Here is a 22,462-nt window from a genome sequence, read left to right on the forward strand (position 1 = left end):
TTGATAGGCAACACTTATTAAATGACTTAGTTTATTTAAATAAAATAAGTTAATTATTAAAAATATTCCTTTTGTTTTTATTTCATTAAACATTTATTTAATAACTTTAAATTTTAATTCATTTTATAATAATTAATATATATATATATATAATATTTAATTATTTAACTAATGATATAAATTTTAAATTTAAATAGTGTGTAAGAAAATTGAAAGTTATGGGCCGGATTTTCGATAGGAAAGGAACCAATTTGTTTTGACGGGCCGATCGAACTCTTAGAATAGGTCCAGCAGGAAATTGAGCGAAAAACCCCATCGTCGAAATACGACGACGTTCCGGCTAATCCAAGCAAAACCTTCTGCAACAGACTCGCCTCTTTCTAATACAGTGGAGGAGCTCTGTTGTTCCAGTATAGTCATGACGGAGGTGGCAAGTTCAGTGGTGCACGAGGTGCTGGGTCGCCGTGTCGAAGACGTGGATCAGCCAATAGTCGATTACATAGTAAACGTCCTCGCCGACGACGATTTCGATTTTGGCGAAGAAGGAGAAGGCGCTGTTGATGCTATCGGTGAACTCCTTATCGGCGCTGGTTGCGTCTCCGACTTCGATGAATGCCGTCTGGTAAATATACCTTTCCATTTCAATCATTACTATCAAATTCATTTTAATTTGCCTTTCCTATTAAATTTTATTAAAAGTAAGTCTTATACTGGACACTGGACGGTGAGTTTCTAGATTCATTTTCTCCAAAATGCCTTAGACATAATTGAATTATAGAAAATACAGGCATAAGGACTTAATATATGGAGCTTATGAATTGGATTTAGTTCTTGTTAGGAACTGCTGCTTGATAACTTAAGCCAAGCTAGATACTAAAGTCTTGTTAGGTCTGGCGTATTTCATAGTTTTGCTTGCTGAGAAGATATGGAGAAATTATAACTTATTGAAATTTGGGAGTAAATCGACTCTAGTTGTTGATAAATCGGCTTGGTGATTTATCACTTTGTTTTATGTACATGTATTTATACAAACTTTAATTTATGATGGTGAGTTTTAAGTCTGGTCTGTAATTTCTCTATCATATCATTTTGTGGAAATTATGGTAGGTTTGTGGAAAATTATCTGAAAGGTTTGGAAAGCATGGGTTGGTAAAACCAAAACCAACAGTCAGGAGCCTTACAACGCCCTTTAGAATGAACGAAGGCATGGATGAGGCTGTTCCAAAGAAGAAGCCTGAGGTCATTGATGGTCCTGTGCTGACTGAGCGTGACCGTGCCAAGCTAGAGAGGAGAAAGAGGAAGGATGAACGTCAAAGGGAGGTAAAATTTTCCCTTCTCTTTTACCATAATCATATAAATGTAGTTGTAATTGAATTAGCTAGACTTTACTGTATCTCATTTTTATTTGCATATGCTTATAGCAATTGGTGAGATTCTGAACTTTGGTTTTGCAATTTGGTATTCTTGTAGTTTCATTTATTTGAAATTGGTGCAAATATGAAATGTTCTTTAAAATGTATTGCACTAGCTCACTCTTCTTAATATCTTTTTTCTTATTCAACCATTAATGTTTCCTTTGTTATACTTATGCGTAGTTTTTTTTCTTTCCCTACTGCAATTCCATATAATTAAACAGGCACAATTTCAAGTGCATCTAGCAGAAATGGAAGCAGTTAGAGCTGGAATGCCTGTTGCATGCGTGAATCATGAAAGCAGCAGTGGTCCAGCTATCAAGGACATTCATATGGAGAACTTTAATATCTCTGTGGGTGGTCGTGATCTCATTGTAGATGGTTCAGTTACTCTGTCTTTTGGAAGGCATTATGGTTAGTTTTATGTCATTTTCCACATGGGCTATTTTCCCCCGGTGTCAGTATTGCAAAAAGAAGAAAAATGAGAAGACATCGAAAATAAGAGGGCTTAAATGCTGAAAGTTCATCTTATTTGCTTTCAAGTTGACAATTCATCATCTATTCCTTGTTGCAATTTTCTTGCAGGGCTTGTTGGGCGGAATGGTACTGGAAAAACAACTTTCCTTAGACACATGGCTATGCATGCCATTGACGGTATACCTTCAAACTGCCAAATCTTGCATGTTGAGCAAGAGGTGGTTGGCGATGATACATCAGCGTTGCAATGTGTTCTAAACTCTGACATTGAAAGAACCCAACTTTTAGCAGAAGAAGCTCGTCTACTCGCACAACAGGTGAGTTTGTATCTTTTAGTTTGGAGAAATTCACAGCTATTATTCTTCAATTCCACATTTTTTGACCAGCCCTTCTATTCTCATTAAAATATTGATGATATTCCTTAAGAGGGACATGGACTTTGAGGGAGAAAATGGAAATAGCAAAGGGGATCATAATGGGCCAGTTGACAAGGATGCTTTTTCACAAAGGCTTGAGGAAATATACAAAAGGCTTGAGTTCATCGATGCAGATTCTGCTGAAGCGCGTGCGGCTTCCATTCTTGCGGTCAGTCCTCGATTCTTTCTTTGTGGAACTATTGGAACCCAATTTAGTTGGCCCTAAACGTAAACTGGAAACTTTAGCTGAAGAAAATATCACGAATAATTGAAAGTTGATTACAAAATGTTTGGAGAACTGAAAATGAAAATTAGAAGAAAATAATGGTTGTGTTTAAACTTTGAAGCAGCAAGAATTATGGAACCCTGTATTTGACTTGATTGAGTACTATTTTAACCCATTGAAACAGCTTACCTCATTATTCCTTGAATATATGCAGGGCCTGAGTTTCACTCCAGAAATGCAGAAGAAAGCAACAAAAGCTTTTTCTGGTGGATGGCGAATGAGAATAGCTCTTGCTCGTGCACTTTTTATAGAGCCTGATATGTTGTTACTTGATGAACCTACAGTGCGTAATATAGTTGATTATATTTTTCAGTTCAAATAGGTAGTTTCATGTAGCATGATTTGTTTGTATTTTGTATTCTTTTCTGCAGAACCATCTTGATCTTCATGCTGTTCTATGGTTGGAATCATACCTGGTGAAATGGCCAAAAACATTTATAGTTGTTTCTCATGCTAGAGAATTCTTGAACACGGTAACATCACATGCTGCTGATTGAAGACAAATGTTATACATTGTCATGATATTAGGTCTTCATTATCTAAAGAAAATTGTTTTAGTTTTCAGGTGGTCACAGATATTCTTCATTTACAAGCGCAAAAACTGTCAGCTTACAAGGGTGATTATGATACTTTTGAGAGGACTAGGGAGGAGCAGGTTAAGAACCAGAACAAAGCAATTGAGGCACATGAGCGAGCAAGATCGCATATGCAGGTCTTAAAGTTGGACATACTAAATATGCTGTGATTCATCATTTTTTGTTTTAATGGTCTGCATTTTCTTTGTTTCTTACGTCCACTATTCACAGTATTATTTTAACTTGTTGTTTTTACTTGTGGAATCCTTTTGCATGGAGAGGCACACAATGTTTGCTGCCTTTTTTATTTTGGTTATGAAATCTGTATGCAGGCTTCCCTTTTTTGTCAGTCCATTTACCGACTCCCATCTCTTAAAAAGAAATTCGAAAGCTGCACTCATGATGTCAAATTTACAAAAAGCTTATCTTTACTGTTTTTCAATTACGTACTTTAACATTTCTCGCTCTTTCTTTCCATATTTACTTGGTGCTTTTTACTTTATTATGCATGGTCACCGAGTACATTTGTCATTCAATGTGCAACTACATCCATGTATCTGAATCATAATCTTGTTTTTCACCTACAATTGATATGTTTCCTTCATGCAGTCATTTATCGATAAATTTCGTTATAATGCAAAGAGGGCATCTCTTGTCCAGTCAAGAATTAAGGTACTTATATTCATTATAATGGGTGTTCTTAGACTGAAGATTTTTAGAACTTGTACTGCTACTTTGCATGATACATCTATACTCATTCTTTCTCCTGTCTTCTTAGGCACTGGATCGATTGGGCTGTGTAGATGAAATTATTAATGACCCAGAGTATGCACTGCTATCCTCATTTACTCTAGCTGGCTCATTTCAGAAAAGTTGGCTTGTAATTTCTCCTCTTATCCTATTCAGCTGGGAGTCATTTTTCCTTTTTGTTTTTTCTTAACAGCTACAAATTCGAGTTCCCAACTCCAGATGATAGACCAGGCGCTCCAATTATAAGTTTCAGGTTTGATTTGCAGCTCATGTTGTAGAATCTGAATGTATTACATGTGCTAGTGCTTTGTTTTACTTCAATCAAAAGAATGCTCAGTTCATGTTCATTGAATGTGAGTGCAGCGATGCTTCGTTTGGTTATCCGGGTGGCCCCATATTGTTCAGGAACTTAAATTTTGGTATCGATCTGGACAGTCGAATTGCAAGTAAGCATGGTTGTCTTTATGATTTGTTTTATTTTCAGCAGTACATTTTTCGCGTGTAGATTTATGTCAATTGAATTAAGATTCGCTTATCTTCTAATGAACATGAGAGGTCATGTTAAATTTATTTACACCTATACTTGAAAAAATGCCAGATGTAGTGACCATGAGATAATCTTAATCCTAATCAACTGTAATGGTTGCAACATCTCAAAGCAATTAATGTATGAGATCATTTCTGATTAGGTAATAATTATTTAAAAATAATTCCAAAGTGAAGTACTGCTGCATGTTTAAGTTATTTAACTATTTCTTTCTCTGTTAAATGCCAATTTCATCAAACTATAATTGAATGAATAGTTTTAATATGTTGCTAGTACCGGCAGCCACACGGTCAGAATGATGTCAGTGCGGCCGCGCATGGCTTCCATATTCCGATGACTTTAGCAATATAATCTTTTTTATTATTAATTTTGATAATTTATATTTAATTTTGAATCAAGCAACCCAATACCGTAATAATTTCTAAAATTACTTGAAATTAAATCCTCAAATTAATCTAGTATTTATGTTAATTGATTATAAATATTTTGAAAACTAAAAATTTATTGAAAATTGTATTTTTAATTTTATGCATTGATTCGAAAACTGATATTTTTTATTTGTAATTTCTATAAAAAAAAATATTTAATAGCTAAAAATTAATTAATTCTTTTCAAATATATAATGCTAATTTTAATAGTTATTTATTTGTTAGAATTGTTTTTTATTTATTAGATTAGTGAAAAATGAATATAATTACATAATATACAACTTTTACTTAATTTTAGAATAATTTATGCTAAAAATAAATTTAGGGGGCTAAATTGAATATAATTAATTTCAATTGAATTCTTTGATGATATCAACATTTAACGGAGGGGAAACAATCAAATAACTTACACTTCAGGAGGAAGGTAATTCACTTCTAAAAAAAAGTAGGTATGAACTAGTATAAGGGATTTTAGTAATTATCCCTTAACGTATTGATGTTTGCTACAAATATTGGGCAATTCCTGATTTGTTGATTTTAATCATAATGCAGTGGTTGGGCCAAATGGCATTGGAAAATCAACAATACTCAAATTGATATCTGGAGATTTGCAGCCGGTGTCTGGCACTGTCTTTCGTTCAGCAAAGGTATCTTGCTCTTCTCTTCGACTTATTTTTTGGATGCTACTTTGCAATTAATACTTCTAAATATAAAAGAATTTGTCTCATAGCTGTAGAAGAGTTTGTTCTTATAGCTCATTTGTTAATTTTAAAACTTGTCTCTCTGCATGTAAAGAAAAAATTGAGAACAGTAAAACAGCCTGTTTACTCTGTCCGTTCTGTTGTAGTGGAGATTTCAATTTTAACTTTCTGTTGCAGCAAATAAAGAGCTTTATCAAAAAAATTGTTTTATTTTTATTTATAAACGTGACAGAAAGTTGTATTGTCTTGTTTGCAGGTTCGCATTGCGGTGTTCAATCAGCACCATGTTGATGGACTTGATTTATCTTCCAATCCCCTTTTATATATGATGCGCTGCTTCCCAGTGAGTTCTTGCTTTGAATAATTTCATTTCAATTCTAATTTTTCTAGGGCCCTTGTTTCCTCGTACTTTATTTGAACTCATTCTAATGGGACGACAGCGAGTGAATAATTTATTGAACTCTTGTGGGAATAGTGGATAGAAATATTGCTGCCACATGTTTTTCATCAATACCATAAACTTTTACTTTATAATTTTAGTTAACATTTTTAAAATTTGATATTCAACTGGTATCTTATGGTGTTCTGTTAAGCCTGTTTCTTTCATGAGCGGAACTCCAATTGATCAAATTATTATTAACATACAGAAAAATTTACTTCTCATTTTTCTGTATTTTGAAGTGTTTAGTAGGTCAAATATTGAGTGATTTGAGTATTATCTTTTTTCATCACTGAATTGAAAGTCTATTCTCATAAATGGAGATTGAGACTCCAATATTATATACTTATTAACCAATAAATGAATTATATTTTTAGAATAAATTTTCTTGAAGACTAGCTTAGTAACTCATTTAGCTTGGATTTGATTAAACCTAAAATGCCTCAACTTTCGGCCTTTCACTTAATTAAAATAATTACTTGGCAAGATTCAGTTCTTGTTCTGTAAGCCACTATCAGATCCATATTATCAAGAAACTTCAATCATCCAAACCCAAAAAGTAGCAATTTATGTGTGTAAATTGGTATACCTGCCTTTAGCTCTTTGGAGTAGGATTTAATTCTTTGAAGCATCTGAATTCCTTAATGAAAGACTTATTTTTTTTTTCGTCATTCTTAATATTTTTCAAGCCATTTACTTTGAGATTTGTTCACATAGGGCGTGCCTGAACAAAAGCTCCGAGGTCACTTGGGCTCCTTTGGTGTAACTGGAAATCTGGCACTTCAACCGATGTACACTTTATCTGGTATTTTTATCTATCCAGATCCTGCAACTTTTTGTACTGTGTTATGATGATTTAAATTGATCCTCAAGCCATGATGAATTGTGGAAGTTCTGCTTATTGATTGGTGATGGCTAGCCATGATGGCTGTGCAAACCAGATGCTATTTACATGTGCCAGGATAGAGCCAATATCAATCAAGACTTTTAGAGTAGTCTCACGTGAATCTTTTGTCAGATATTCTAAATTTATAATTTGCAAATGCTCAATAGGTGGTCAGAAGAGCAGGGTTGCATTTGCGAAGATTACCTTTAAGAAACCACACATAATTTTGCTTGATGAGCCATCCAATCATCTTGTAAGTTCCTTATCCTTTACATCCATTAGCATTTTTTTAATGACCTTTATAGTATTGTATATTTATTAGTTGCTGACTGGGTTGGCAAAATCAGTTCAATGAGCTTTTGAAAGAGAAAAACTGCTGATCCTTTTCTATAGTCTATGTAATTTTCATTGTAATTCCGTGCATGCACATATGTTAATGCATGATAACATTTTCTGCTAAATGAACCTTTTTTCTCTCTTCTGATTTGATCCAACTGGAAAGTTGCACAGTTTGTGGGAAGATGTGAATCAGGTTTATATGGGCAAGTGCCCACTTCATGGTACCTCTTAATGTAATACGTTATGTGAATGCTCAAGAGTGTAGCATGCGTTAAATACACCACATAGGGCGGATGTTCCCAGTTTATTATTTTTGGTCGATACAGCCACAGCCATAGGCCAAACTACGTCTATAGGTTGGAATTGCCCATCTTATAATTTAAACTTTTTAAAAAATATCACAAACATCTGATTGCCCATCTTTATAAAAATATATTCAAATATATATCTTATATTTTTGCCCATGCTATGAAAATTATTTGGATCCCCCATTGGATGCAGCTGTACCCTTTTCTAAGTATGTGCTAGTACATCACGTTACAAAAATATTTCAACTGCTTTCTGACAATTAGGCGCATGCTAAATGCAGGATTTGGATGCAGTAGAGGCGCTAATCCAAGGTCTTGTCTTGTTTCAAGGAGGAATTCTGATGGTATGATGCCTGTTATCTTGACTCCTTTTTTATGTGTGTCAATGGATGGAAATATCAAAACAAAAATGTTAATTTGTTTGTGAACTAAGTATGAAAACAAGTAAAATGAAGCAAACTGGGATGTTTGTTGCTTGCAGGTGAGTCACGACGAGCACTTAATATCAGGGAGTGTAGAGGAATTATGGGCGGTGTCAGATGGAAGGGTGACGCCTTTCCAAGGGACATTCCAGGAGTACAAGAAGATACTTCAGTCATAATAGATTGATTGCTACAACAGATTACATATGATGGCAGAAATGCTGACCATACAAGCAATTTTGATGTTAGCCCCCGTCATATTTGGAAGTGCTTTGAACTTATTGTATAATTGGAATTGTTTTACTTATGATATAAGATTAAGCATCTGTGGGGTCATTTTTCTAAGGACATTATCTGAAAAGAAAAAATTGTGATAATGGTTTTTTCTGTATTTAAATACAGAAGTTTTATTCATCTTACTTTGCTGCTGCTGCCATATTATATCAAATGATCATGAAAAGAAACATTAATCATCTGAAATATGCTTAAAAACCTTATATAATGTACACACAAACGTGTGTGTGTCACAGCTATAGATGATCGTTAGGCTGGATTATAGCTGATTATTTGGCTGGGTAATAGTCCGGTCGTTCAGACTCCAGTTTGAGCTGAATTTGGACACTCATTTTTTGCCAAGCTGAGTTTAAGCAGGTTCTGTATTTTTATGCGAAAATTTTAATTTTAAATTTTGATTAATTCTTATATGATTATGAAAATATCTATCTAAGAATTTAACTAAAAAATATTAAATTTTAACTATGTTTATTTCGGGTTTAAATTAAATAAAATACCTCCAACATTGACATCAGCTCAACCTTTTTTTTTTGTCAAAAATGATAATTGACTCTTTCGATACGGAGATGTGTTTCAAACTCACATAAACTCTTAATGCACTCAAAGGTGCCTTAACCATCTAAATTAACCTACATTGGCATCAGCTAAACTTAGACCTGGCCCAAGAATGCTCAATATTATTTTATTATTTTGAAATAAAATGCTCAATTTTGAACAAAGAAATAATTAAAGTGATAATAACAATAGCTAAGAATTAATTTGAATTAAAATATGGTTGTTATATACATATATATAAACAATAAATCTTGTTGCAGCCACCCAAGTGTAACCGTTATTGCATTATTTTATTTTATTTTTCCTTTCTTGCTGTTTGCTATCATCATCTGATTTACAGACCAAAATCCCCGCCCATTTTGACTCTCTTTATCTTCTCCTCTCTTTCCTAAATCAAAATTAGGGTTTAGAAAAAATCCCCAAATTTAGTTCCCTTGTTGCTCTATAGTCCGTAATCAATCAGCTCTATTCTGCAATCAAAAGCTTCCTAAGAAATGGAAAACAACGAAAACACAAACAACAATAGCAGCATCGTGTCGATGGAGAACGTAAACAATGTGGCCAATTGGGTAAGCGCCACTGTGATCTCCGCATTTTTCTCGTCGCTTGAACGTTTCTCTTGTGTCAATGTCTCTACTAATGATCCCGATGATGATTATGACGATGAAGACGAAGCTAAGGATCGCCCGTTCAATCTCTCAACTAATCCTATCCGAAGCGACGACGTTACCAATCTCCCTGTTTGATTCTTGTTATTATTATAATTATCTTCTCTTTAAAATCTCCTATATCAAACCCTTATTGTTTCAATCTTTATGTTCTGTTTGCGGATTTTTAGGGTTTTGTCATTATTATAAGTATAAATTTACATGCAAATCATTTATATTATGTTTATGATGATGGGTGTTAAACTCTTTACCATATGTGGTGGCCTTATTGCTTAATAAAGCTTGTCTTTGTAATTTGTCTGTGTTTATCGTTTTAGTTTTATAAAAGGTAAGGTAAGCAACTTTGGAACTTGAAGCTGAAAAAATTGGAGTTTGACGCTATATATGTTGATTCTAAGTGCTGTGCATTTACTGATTTATTATTTCTGATGTAATGTGCTGTTTTTTGAAATGAATGTGCACAAAATTCATTTATATCAGGCACATGCAAGTATCGCAATAGATGTTTTGAAATATGTATGTGTTTATGCGTGTTTTTAGCTGTTCATGGACATATGGCAATAGTGATAAAAGAGAGCATGACGGAGCTGTGCAGTGCAGCATAACAGGGAGGTACTCGAATTCTGATAGTTTTTAAGGTTAAATGAAGTGATGAACCAAAAATGTAGCTCGGCTTGTTTGTTGTCATTAGATGGTGCAACAGGTGCTACATTTTTGGTCATAGGGTTTAGTTCAGTCTCGTTTAAATGACTACTTTCTGGTGTCCTGGAGAAGGTTTTGCTTTCAATAGGCCCTCAAAATTTGTGATGAATTATGCTGATTGTGAACTCCTATATAGGAAATCATCAGTTAAGGTTTGTTTTCAAAGCCTAGATTACCGACCGAGTTGTTGTTAAGGAAAGATTCTGGGTTTGAACTTATCCCTGATTTCAGCTGTAGGTTTTATAAGAGATTCTTATGTGAATATAGTCAGTCAGGCAACCGATTTTTTCTTGTATTTGATAAACCCACCTCTTTTTAATTATATGGGAAATCGATTGTCCACAATGTGTGGGGATGATTGAGTTGTATTGATGCAGTTTTATATGAAAATACGTAGAGAACTAGATTTTAGGAAAATATATAAACTTTTCTTGAAAAAACAAGAGTATAATGATTATGCTAGCATCATTTTCTGTTTGTATTGCTGTATTTGCATTCTATCTGCTATTGCACCATGCACATTTCTCTAACTCCCTATCTATGTCTTTCCAATTTTATGCACATTTGATTGCTAGTATAAACAAAACATAAGTGCTACTTACGATGGCATTGTTAAGCAGGATGCCACTTCCATGAAAGCCTTACTTTACCAGCATCAGTCATCTTCATTCTCCTTCCAGCAAATTAGCATGGTGATGCATCGTCTAATTATGTATAGCCTTGCTCTGGTCCCCTTCAATCCCTGGTTAGTTGATTGAACTCTTGTTTTCCTCTCCGAGGAAGAAGAAGCTTTCTTTCTCTTGGAGTTCGATAATTCCATGTTTTTTACTCTTTTCTTTAGTGTTCCTTTCTTTTGCACTTGTTTGTTACTCTCATTATAAAATAAAGGCTTTCTTCTTCTTCTTTTTCTTTTAAGGATCTTTTTGGAGCAGTTACTAGAGTTTTTATGTCCGTTTTATTTTGAAATCAGTAAAAAATGGTGTGAGTGGCAAAGCAATGACCTGAATTACTGACCCTAGTAAGCTTTTTGCAGTCAACAAGGAAGCTGGTCTTTTGTCATCAGCTTCCCTGGTTTAACATCCAGGTTTTCAGGGTATTTGTCTCATCTATTACCCATATCAGTAATACTCTTCCTGGTTTTGTTGCCTAAAAGACAAATGAATCACTTGGCCTTCTAGACAGATTCAGTTATTATTGTCTGTTTGCAGTCTTTTTCAATACCTTACCTCTAAATTTTGTGATGCTTCAATTGAAGCAGTCATTTGTGGTGAGTATAGCCTATATGGCAAGAATGAAGACCTGTCATTGTGACATTTTTCAATGATTTTATTTATTCAGGGGTACTAATTTAAACGGTCAGCTTCAATAACTTGTGAAATGGCCGTACATTGTACAACCTGGTTTTGAAGCATGTCATCATTATAATTGTCTTTTCAAAGTTTAAGTTGGTGATGATTTCTAGACTTGAATTCTGCTAAAGTTTGTTTCCTGGTGTTCTTTAGTATATATGAGCTGTGTTTTACAATTATTACCTAGATTTCCTTTATTGTAATTCGGTTACTGTAGTAATGCATATATTTTGCAGAAAGTTCAAATAGGGGCTACATGTCTGCCAAATTTCAGGGAAGCAAGCTAGTTTAGCATTTTCCTTTACATAAAGACGTTAGTGGGCTGGACCTTTTTGGCACAGGCTATTCATTGGCACTTGGTTAGGGTTAGGTAGTGGTGTAAACGAGCCGAGCCGAGCTTGATTTATACCAAGCTCGAGATCAAATGACATGTATGCTATCGGGTTTGAGCTCAAGCTTGAACCAAGCTTGCCTTGAGTTTAATAAAGAATTAAAACAATTATTAAAAAATTGTCATATTTAATACTTTTTTTTTATCATTTTAAAACAAGGAATTTAACAAATTAAGATGATATTGACTTACATTTAGAGGTATAAAAAAATTGCTATGGTAAAAAATGAATAATTATTTTATTTCTTTAAGAGACCTGTTTAGGTTAACTAGTCTCACGAGCTTCTCTAATTAATACTCGAGTTTGGCTCAAAATGAAATTCGAGTAGCTTGGGATTGGCTTACATTTTTTGAATCGATTCAAGTAACTCGAGTAGTTCAACTTGTTTACACTCCTTCTCTGTTTGTTTGAATAACTTTTATGTAGGATGTCAAGATTTGTCAATATAGCTCCAGTGATGAGTTAGAAATGTGGTTCCAATTTCTGAAGGAATATAAATGTCGATCTAGATATTATAATAACTTTGAGGAGCTTCAGTTTCTGGTCCCAATTTTATGTTGGTATCTTCTTATTGTCCGTTTCTAGATAAAGCTTAATGTTGTTAGGATCTTAAAAAATGTCACATTCTCAGCCTTTCTTGTAGAGTTGGTAGTTTTGATATTGGGTAATTGATTCCGACTATTATTGAACTTTCCAATTTTTTTATTTCATCACTAAGTTATTATTTTTTTTCTTTTTGATCATTGAACTTTTTTCTTCATCTTGGTATTTGAAGCCCAAAATGCTTAGGCAGCAGCCGGAAACTGACATATGGCAATTGGATTTTACTAGTTTTATTTTGAAAATTAATCACATATAATTTCACTTTAAAAATGAGTTTTTATGTCAAATCATGCATATATGGCAAGTTCTTAGGTTAAAAAAATTAATTCCGGCTGCCACCTAAGTATTTTGGCCGGAAAATATCAAAATGAAAAAAACTAAAAATTCAGTGATTAAAAGGAAAAAAAAATAGTTTAATGACTGAAATAAAAAACTCAAAAATTCAATGATTATCAGGATTCATTACCCTCTGATATTTCCTTGTTGCATTTTAAGTCCTAATCTCTCAAATATGTTTAGTCTTTTCAATAATTATACTTCAACCTTGCAAAAATGTTAGACTTTAGCCTAACTCTTTTTTTTTTTATCAAGAGATAGTCATATTTTAGATTAGTTGTTAGATATTAATCTATTCTATGTTAACCTAACTTCAATAAGCAATTTTCAATTATACCAAGCTAGTCATATTTATCACAAAAATAATCAACTTTCTTTTTTGTCATTTTCGACAAAACCTAACCTTTTCTAATCGAAATATGCTATGTAAAATTAGAGTAGAACTGACAAAATTAAAAGGTGGTTAAATGTCAAAAAATGGTATTTTATAAAAAAAAATGACTAGCTGAAATGTTTTTATAAAAATTGGTTTAAAATTGTCAACTTTTGAATGTCGGCTATAAATTAAAAAAAATTATTCCTTCCGTTTTAATAGAGTTGTCCACTTTATTTTTATCACACAGTTTAAAAAAAGCAATTATTATTATTTATTTTATAATTTTTTTTTTCTTGTCATTATCCTTCTTTATTATAAATTCCACTTGTAATTTACTTTCAGTCACCTCATTAGTGGACTTTAAATAGGAATAATATAGAGAAATTGAGTCTAAAAATTGGTTATTTTTTGAAAGTGGACAAGAGTTTTGAGATAATTTTTTTTAAATGGACAACTCTACTGGGACAGAGGGAGTAGATATTTTTAGTAATTAGACTGTAATTTAATCAATTTAATGAATTTCTTGTTTTACTGTTAAATGGACTTTCTTTTTCCTTTTTTATTATTAGGAAGGAGGAGCGTATGTAGGAAAAATTAAGCTCACGAATTTAGCAGAATATTTTTCAGTGTTTATATCATTTTAATTTGAGAAAATTATATAATACATTTATCAAGTTATGTTATTCGCGCAAAAAATCAATAATATATTAATCACGTGGAAAATTTAATAATAAAAAATTATAATAATTAAAAAAAATTATTATAAATATTTATTAACTTGTTGAAATATGATATGGTATAACGGTGGTTTGAGATAAACTCTGTTTAATTTGCCAATGGTAAAAAAAAACAACCTAGTCAGCCAGAAGATGAAGATAAGAAGGATAAGAATTGTTGTGACACATAGATTTGTGTATGGTGGATGACTATTGAGGAGACTTCCACATCATATTTGGTTACTTTGCACATGTTTTTAGTTTCAGACATCAAGTACGCATTCCACCTCATTTATGCTCAACACCTTTGATTGTTTGAGAAATCAGTTCACCACGTCATTCGTTAAATAAGCCTATCACATAATGACACGTCATTAAAATGATGACAATCTTGTAATATTACTATTCAAATATGTAAATAAGTAATACACGAATTTACAAAATTGCCATTATTTTAATGACGTTTTATTATGTTATAGGCTGTTATAGGCTTAGTCCATAAATGACGTGGTGGACTCAGTCTATCTAAGAATCTCTTTGTATCAAATATTATACTACAAAAACTAATCTTAACTCAGTTTTAAAAAGCAAATATTATACTTCCAATGGTCACAAAAATTTAAAATAATTCTACGTTAATCCACCTGAATCATCGGAGAAGCTACCCATAATTAAAGGTGTATAATCCACTTTTTACTTCTTATTTCCTAATTAAGATATATTAACTAAATTGTCAAAAGTTATAAAATAACCCAAAATTTCGTTCAACGCACAAATCTTGATCATTCGACAAACAAAGAAAAATACAAATTGCCGGCTGAATTAGGCTGAATTTTCTTAAATATAAAAGGAAAGTACGAACAGGGACTCTTTTTTTTTTTTCCTTGTTCGGAAATAAACTTTACAATGCAAAACTTCCAATCTAAAAATCTTAATCACGTTTCTGTTATACTTTTATGTCTATTACCAATCATGACTTCATCAAAATCTTTGTCTCCAAGCAACCACTTAGCTCCTGTAATGCCAACCACACCTTTGCTCACGTTTCTTGAACATCTTCAACAAACCGCTCTCGTTACTTTCGGCGACAAAGACTTTGACCCTAAACTCTACGTTGATTTCTCATTGAAGTTTAATCTTTCAGCCACTCAGAAAGCTTTTAACAGGCTTACAAGGACAGGAAACGGTACCGTTTCTGTGAATGATTTACAGGAGTTTATAGCAAGTCATTTTAATGGTGCTGGTCAGGATATTGTGTACCATCTTCCTCCTGATTTTGTGGCTGTTCCTGATGGGTTCTTGCATAAGGTTGAGAATCCTGAGGTTAGGAAGTGGGCTCTTGAGGTTCATTCTTTATGGAAAAATTTGAGCCGGAAAGTCTCCGATGGAACCAAGAAACGTCCTGAGTTGCATACTTTGCTTCCTTTGCCGGCCGCTCCGGTGATTATTCCGGGGTCTCGTTTTAGAGAGGTTTATTATTGGGATTCTTATTGGGTTATCAGGTCAGTGTTGGTTTGGGTTTGATTGTTTTAATTTATGTTTTTAAGTATAATTTAGCAGCTTCGAAATTGGTATGCAGGGGATTGTTGGCTAGTAAAATGCACGAGACTGCGAAAGCTATCGTGACGAATTTAGTTTCGCTTGTGAATACTTATGGTTATGTACTTAATGGAGCAAGGGCTTATTACACCAATAGGAGGTAAATTCTGGACTCGTGCTCTTCGTTTTATCTTCGATTTTTGATGAATTTTTGGCTGGTATTGTTTTTCCTGCCATTTAATAGGCTGCATTTATTCATCAAAATCAATGCATGATTTCATTCCATGTTAGGCATTGCCAAACAGGAACATTAGATTAGGATATCAAGTATGATGGAAATTTCATATTGGAAAAATATGAGTAGAATGAGTAATATGTAAGCGGGAACAGTGGCGGACTCAGAAATATTTTATAAGGTGGTTAAAATTATATTTAAACTTTATAAGATGAGTAAAATTGAAAACAAATAAATTTTAAGGTGTGCAAACTATATAATTTAAGATGACAAAATCATATATTTCAATTCCATATCAACGTTTTTTAAAGGGACTCAAAATTATAAGATGCGCGGTTGCCCACCATACGCTTTTCCTAGGTCCGTTCCTGAGCGGGAATGAACATAGACTATGGTATTAGGTTGTATATGGCGTTAGGTCTATTGTTGTGGTTCTATTTCGGCTCATGACTGGATTCTCCCCGGTTATTGCACTCTTTCTGGTCGTGACATGTTATATTTATTTTGTTTTAATGTAAACTTGGGTGCTATTGCAGTCAACCTCCTCTCCTGAGTGCGATGGTTTACGAGATATATAAACGGACCGGTGATATGGAACTGGCTAAAACAGCATTGCCTGCATTGCTCAAGGAATACCAATTTTGGAATTCTGGTACTGTCTGATATTTCCTTATGTTTTTCTGCTTCATTTTCTGTTTGATTCAACTTCTATAACTGTTTTGATGTACTCTTGTTGTAGATATACATAAGGTCACCATTAAAGATGCTCAAGGCAATTATCACAACTTAAGTCGGTATTATGCGATGTGGAATAAAGCTAGGCCTGAATCTTCAATCATTGTGTGTTCTTCTGTTCGGTTTAGTTCAGTTGGCATAGCATCATACTGTTGCACATCATAACTTATTTGCTCATTTTCTCTGTCAGGACCAAAAATCCGCTTCCAAGTTTGTAAATCCGTCAGAAAAACAGCAATTTTACCGAGAATTGGCTTCAACTGCTGAATCTGGTTGGGATTTCAGCACACGATGGATGAGGTAATCCTTTGATCCGCATTTAGTGTTTTACTCATTTACTGTTTTGGAAAATTGACAGTTGAAGAACTATTTGCATCTGTTTTACTGTTTCAGGAATTCTTCAGAGTTTACGACATTGTCCACAACATTGATTTTACCTGTTGATTTAAACGTATTTATACTTCAGGTATGAGTCGTAAACGCTTGATCAAGAGATCGTACAATAAATAATGTCTGACAGAAAGTGTTTGTGTCGTATAATTGCACAGATGGAGCGGAACATTGTGTTCTTGGCAAAAGAAACAGGAGAGAAAAGCATTGCAGAACGCTTTTCGGAATATTCTAAAGCAAGAAAAAGGGCAATAAACTCGGTATTCTGGAATGACAAAATGGGACAGTGGCTCGATTACTGGATCACCAATGACACTACAAGCCAGGTCAGAACTTACTCTTGCCTAGTGCTGCAAAACTTATATTGTTAGTCTTAACAATTTATGCATTTTCTTCAGGAATCTCAATTATGGAAAGCTAGTAACCAGAATCAGAATGTGTTTGCTTCAAATTTTTCGCCTTTGTGGCTTAACACGTTCAATTCAGGTCAGTAACTTTCAATTTTCATTTTGAAATACTGCAATACATAATCGTAGCTTCAGTTCAATGAGCACGATAACCCGAAAACTGCCTGAAACAATAAAAATCAGCCGATTATGAGTAAAAACCGGTAATTGATGTAGATTTCCGAATTAGCTTTGATATGGCATATTATGAATTCCGGAATTCCAATGCATTAAAGATTACTGCTCCGCATCAGATACTAATTATTTCTTTTGTGCATAACTAAAGATACTGTTCTAGTGGAGAAAGTCATGAAAAGCCTACAAAAGTCGGGCCTGGTTCAAGCTGCTGGAATTGCCACTTCTCTAACAAATTCAGGACAACAATGGTAAGTATATAACATCTTATCATTATTCATCCTTTGATGTAAAAAAATTTAATAGTTAAATGTCAATTTTATGAACAGGGACTTTCCAAATGGTTGGGCTCCACTTCAACATATGATAGTAGAAGGTCTAGCAAGATCAGAATCAAAAGAAGCAAAATCATTGGCAGAAGATATAGCTGCTAGATGGGTGAGAACCAATTACATTGGATACAAGAAAACCGGCGCAATGCACGAAAAATACGATGTAGAAAAGTGTGGAGAATCCGGAGGTGGAGGTGAATATATACCTCAGGTATACTCACAATCTTTAATAAGCCTAACTGTTCAAGAAAATGTTGTCTATTTGTGGACCTTACTTGACCTATTCCTTTTCTTGGTGTTTTATGCATATGCAGACTGGTTTCGGGTGGTCTAACGGAGTCGTATTGACATTCTTGGAGGAGTTTGGATGGCCGCATGACCGGAGCATAGACTGCTCATCGACTTAGTTTGATTAATATATACACTACAAAAAAAACTATCAATTTATAACTGCCAAATTTACGACGGAATTATGATAGAAAGTACTATCACAAAATTTTGTGGCAGAATTTCCATAAATTTGGCAGTCAGAAATTGATATATTTTGTATAGTGTCCTAGAATGAAAACTTTCAGTTTGTGTTTGTAAACTTGCCTCTTGTCAAGCAGAGACGAGTGAGCAATAGCAAATCAATACAATGCCGTGTCTTAGTTTGTATGCATAGGATAAAAGTCAGTGTATTGCCTAAAGCAGAACGAGTACAGGGTAATTATTTTGTTCCTCGGGTATGTATTTATGGTTGGTCCCAGCAATAGCAATCAACACAAAGTTTCTCTGAAACCATCATCAATGACATATATACATCCAATTATTGTTCCAATATAATGGGAAAGAATAAAGGGTCATTCCGGTCCCTCAACTTGTCATCGGATCAATTAGGCCTCACTAAAGTTTAAAAATTGTGGGTGTTAATTATGCAAATCACCTAAAAGGACTATTATTGATTATAATTTTCCATTTGATTTGAATTGTGTAGATAAGAAGATTAGGTTTCCTGATCATGACACAAAGCTTGGATATGCACTAGAAGCAATATCAGTACTAATTAAGAAAAAGCATGGATAAAAATAAGAATAATAATGAATATTCCAAAGCTGGTGGAGTTAGTTGCTTAATACTTAATTAGTTTATGTCACCATCTTAACTAAGGGACTGACAAATGACAAGGGATTATTATTACCCATGTTAGTCTTAATTAATCACCCCCAAACAAGATTAGCACATAATTTATAAGCCAGTCATACTCCAACTCAAATATGCACATCTTTGTGGACTGATTGCATCACTAAAAATTATAGGGCCTATATAGTGGGTGAAAGTGGTGGGTCATTTGGATCTTCTTTTGATAGATTTCCTAATTAAAGATCATAAAATTATAAACTACAAACAGAATGGAATTAAGAAAAGCCTAGCAAGATTTTACATACCTTAATTGTGTTTGTTTTGGGTATAATTAGGACAAATGTTATCTCCTATTGGACATATACAATACCCAATACACTCATATATGCAGTGATACATAAAACTACAAATAAATATTAAAGAAAATGAGCGGAGAATCCAGTGTTTCAAAAATCAAATCAGACGATTCAACTAATTTAGTTGCAAACCGCAAACCAGACTGATTTAATTTTTTTCTAAAATTAAATTCTCGATTCAACTTTTTGAATCAAACAAAATAAAAAAATATTAGAACTAATTTACTAGGTGAAATGTGACCATTTATTAGTGTTGAATCTATATGCTAGTTATAATTGTATACATGTGTTTAAACTTAAAATGTGTATATTAATTCTAAAAATATAGTTGAACTTGCGGTGAACCATAAACCGCTACCCCAGTGATTCGACCATCAGTTCGGTTCAGAACCCACAAGGTATCAAGGAGGTTTCATCCAGTGATACTGCATGTCTATCATTTAAGTTAGGTATAGATGTAGTTCATGCCATATAAACACATGGGATCTTTTTAAGTTTAATAAACAGAGAACCTTGTTTTATAAGAAACCATTAACAAAATTAATCATATATTTTAATTTATAAGATAAAGTGGGCTATTAAAATCTTAAATGAAGAAGGTGGATAGATGATTAGTCTCATCAAAACCCAAAGATTAATTTTGAACAAGAGATTGTAAAGTTAATTAAGGTCCTAATTTTAAGGGAAGGGGACCCTATAAGATTCTGGGTTCCCACATAAAAAGACCACCAAATTGGCAATCATTGAAGATTTGTATTATACAATAACAATATTATAATTCAACAATACTTTGCATATAAATATAATTTCATTTTTTAATTTTAGAATAGGAAATGAATGAGTGGGAAGTTATGAGCGGATGTGCAATGTCATTGATAAATATATGATCATATTTATAATCTAATTATAATTACAATTTCATATGATTCTTAACTAATTTATGATTCTCCCTTTATTAGTGCATTTTAATTAATAGTCAAATAGAGTTGGCTAACAACACACCTAAATTAGAGAATCAAATATACAAAATCTAAGGTTTGATCTGATTGGGTGTGTCCGTATGTACCAGAAAAATCCAAATAAAATCAACTTTTTGGCTATAAGGTGTGTATATAAATTAATTTCATGTCACATTATTGTATTACCAAAATGATATAGATTAATTAACTTTTATCGTAGAGATTTATTTGTTGTCTAAATCATGCTAAAGTAATTCAGTCTTCTCCATGCTGCAGCATCTCTATCACGACTTGATTAAATAAATCTTAACCAATCTTTAGCCATTAGGCATCATCACTTACGTATAGTATTAATCAGCCACACGAAAAAAGAACTTCATTCGTATTCCAGTTTTTTTTTTTTTTAAACACATTAATTTGACCAGATTTCGATAAGTATTTTTGCGGCTAGTTAGACATATTTATTCTTTAAAAAAACGATTTTTTTTCTTTTATGGTCAAACTTTATCTTTTTTTAATAAAAATATATCAATCAAATTAAGCTACAACTGACGAAATTAAAAGGTTTGATAATAAAAAATAATTTTTAAAAAATAAATAATTTGCTACAACAAGAATGTATATATCGAAATTCAGGAAAAATTAATGTTTTAAAAGATTGAGTTATAAAAAAATTTGGATATTTTAATTGATTAGGCTAAAAAAAATTAGCTCAAAAATAATTGATATAATCTGAGCACACTGGAAATCAATAAAAAGTGACGGATTCAAAAATATTTATGATGTATGTGAAGATTTAAATTATACAAATATCTAAATTTTTAATTAGTTAACTAGAAAATATTATAATAATAAAATAAATTTTTAATAATTATCTTTTGATGATTTTTTATATGTCAAAATATTAAATAATTATATATTGTTAATTACTAAACTTACTTTTTTTTTTTGTAAGTTTGGCCACTAATTTGATTATTATTGTAACAAATAAAATAAAATTTTACTATTATTATAAAAATTAAAAAATTTAATTTTTAACAAGTTATAAAGGTTTAATTTTTGTCACCATCATACCAATTACTATTTTTATTCTTAGGCAAGAACATAATAATTGAGGTCATGAGTGTGGTTCATGCACTGAAAATATTTGATCCAACTGATCAACAATCTTTTGAAATACTAATTCACATTTTATTTTCACCTTATGTGTTGACTTCCAAAGAGTAATCGTAAACGTTAACTCCCTAATCATTGGCTTACCTAAATGATAGTATACTTTCTAATCATTAATATATATAATGAATTAAAAATTTATTAATTATTAAAATTATTAATTTATTAAATATTACTATATAAAAAGTAATATTAAAGTTGTTTCCTAAAATTTGATTAATTATTATAATTATTAATTTATTAAATATTATATAAAAAGTAATATTAAAGTTGTTTCCTAAAATTTGATTAATTATTATAATTATTAACTTATTAAATATTAATTATTAAAAGTCTACTGTAATTAATTACTTCACACCAAAGTTAGCTAAATTACTTATTTTTACCTCTAACAGCAATAAAATAGACAAATACAACTTTGAATAAGTCTTTACTAAAACAAAGATCCCACATCCTAATTAAGAGATAATTAGAAAATATTATGATGAAAAGATGTACAAAGTACAATTAGCCCATGCACGCTTTATATCACCTAAAAAGATATTTCTAATAAAATATTCCCAGTTCATAATCATATCTAAACAATTCAGATTTAAGTTTATAATTTTTTTAAAAGGATTATTCATAGAATTGGGTAAAAATTGTCTAAAATGAAAGGTGAAGTTTTTTTTTTTTATCAATATGTAAATGTGGTGCTTAAAACGCTGAAGGGATAAAAAATGATAAACAAAAAAATAACATTTTCATAAGAAGACCTTGAGGCTTGAGTCTCACATTTACTCATTTAGTACTCAGTAACTCACCTTAAATATTAAAATGACTTTACTGATTGTTACTAAAGTCTAATTAATTTGTTCAAAACTATTTTATTACAAGTGAAAATTGACAAAGTATCATGAGAAGGTGCAAATAATAGAATATATAACTACTATATAACAAGAATATAATATTTTAAAGTTCACACGGTTAAATATAACGTCTGTATTTATATCCGAAAAAGAAGATTCATAGGTGGAACGAGCAATATATAAAAGCGATTTCTTCTAGGCCAAATGTCGTAAAA

General features: G+C 32.3%; 2 protein-coding genes and 1 long non-coding RNA gene across 3 annotated transcripts; all 3 read left to right on the forward strand.

The window, feature by feature from the left end:
- Positions 1 to 296: 296 nt before the first annotated feature.
- On the forward strand, positions 297 to 8,405 carry LOC126676820 (ABC transporter F family member 3). Its single transcript, XM_050371110.2, has 18 exons — positions 297 to 622; positions 1,108 to 1,320; positions 1,637 to 1,826; positions 1,998 to 2,206; positions 2,316 to 2,474; positions 2,746 to 2,874; positions 2,963 to 3,064; positions 3,157 to 3,303; positions 3,776 to 3,838; positions 3,945 to 3,991; positions 4,110 to 4,169; positions 4,280 to 4,362; positions 5,444 to 5,538; positions 5,849 to 5,935; positions 6,749 to 6,836; positions 7,085 to 7,170; positions 7,846 to 7,908; positions 8,046 to 8,405. The coding sequence occupies exons 1-18, from the start codon at positions 419 to 421 to the stop codon at positions 8,163 to 8,165; spliced, it is 2,145 nt and encodes a 714-aa protein (XP_050227067.1). The 5' UTR covers positions 297 to 418; the 3' UTR covers positions 8,166 to 8,405.
- A 1,191-nt stretch (positions 8,406 to 9,596) lies between these two features.
- Positions 9,597 to 12,064, forward strand: LOC126676368 (uncharacterized). Its single transcript, XR_007640273.2, has 2 exons — positions 9,597 to 10,950; positions 11,239 to 12,064. It is a non-coding gene; the product is annotated as an uncharacterized LOC126676368 (long non-coding RNA).
- Positions 12,065 to 14,754: 2,690 nt separating this feature from the next.
- Positions 14,755 to 18,569, forward strand: LOC126679240 (probable trehalase). Its single transcript, XM_050374228.2, has 11 exons — positions 14,755 to 15,479; positions 15,557 to 15,676; positions 16,288 to 16,403; positions 16,491 to 16,591; positions 16,677 to 16,786; positions 16,880 to 16,952; positions 17,035 to 17,202; positions 17,275 to 17,362; positions 17,609 to 17,708; positions 17,787 to 18,000; positions 18,104 to 18,569. Exons 1-11 carry the CDS (start codon positions 14,884 to 14,886, stop codon positions 18,194 to 18,196), a joined length of 1,779 nt encoding a protein of 592 aa, XP_050230185.1. The 5' UTR covers positions 14,755 to 14,883; the 3' UTR covers positions 18,197 to 18,569.
- Positions 18,570 to 22,462: the final 3,893 nt, after the last annotated feature.

This window comes from Mercurialis annua, linkage group LG4, assembly GCF_937616625.2.
Source record: "Mercurialis annua linkage group LG4, ddMerAnnu1.2, whole genome shotgun sequence".
Lineage (NCBI taxonomy): Eukaryota > Viridiplantae > Streptophyta > Magnoliopsida > Malpighiales > Euphorbiaceae > Mercurialis > Mercurialis annua.

Coding starts and splice junctions, on each gene's coding strand:
- LOC126676820 (XM_050371110.2), top strand. CDS start 419: ATGACGGAGGTGGCAAGTTCAGTGGTGCACGAGGTGCTGGGTCGCCGT. Junction 4,170..4,279: donor GCTCCAATTATAAGTTTCAG/GTTTGATTTGCA, acceptor ATGTGAGTGCAG/CGATGCTTCGTTTGGTTATC. Junction 5,539..5,848: donor CTGTCTTTCGTTCAGCAAAG/GTATCTTGCTCT, acceptor TCTTGTTTGCAG/GTTCGCATTGCGGTGTTCAA.
- LOC126679240 (XM_050374228.2), top strand. CDS start 14,884: ATGCAAAACTTCCAATCTAAAAATCTTAATCACGTTTCTGTTATACTT. Junction 16,787..16,879: donor TTCAGCACACGATGGATGAG/GTAATCCTTTGA, acceptor TTACTGTTTCAG/GAATTCTTCAGAGTTTACGA. Junction 17,709..17,786: donor ACAAATTCAGGACAACAATG/GTAAGTATATAA, acceptor TTTTATGAACAG/GGACTTTCCAAATGGTTGGG.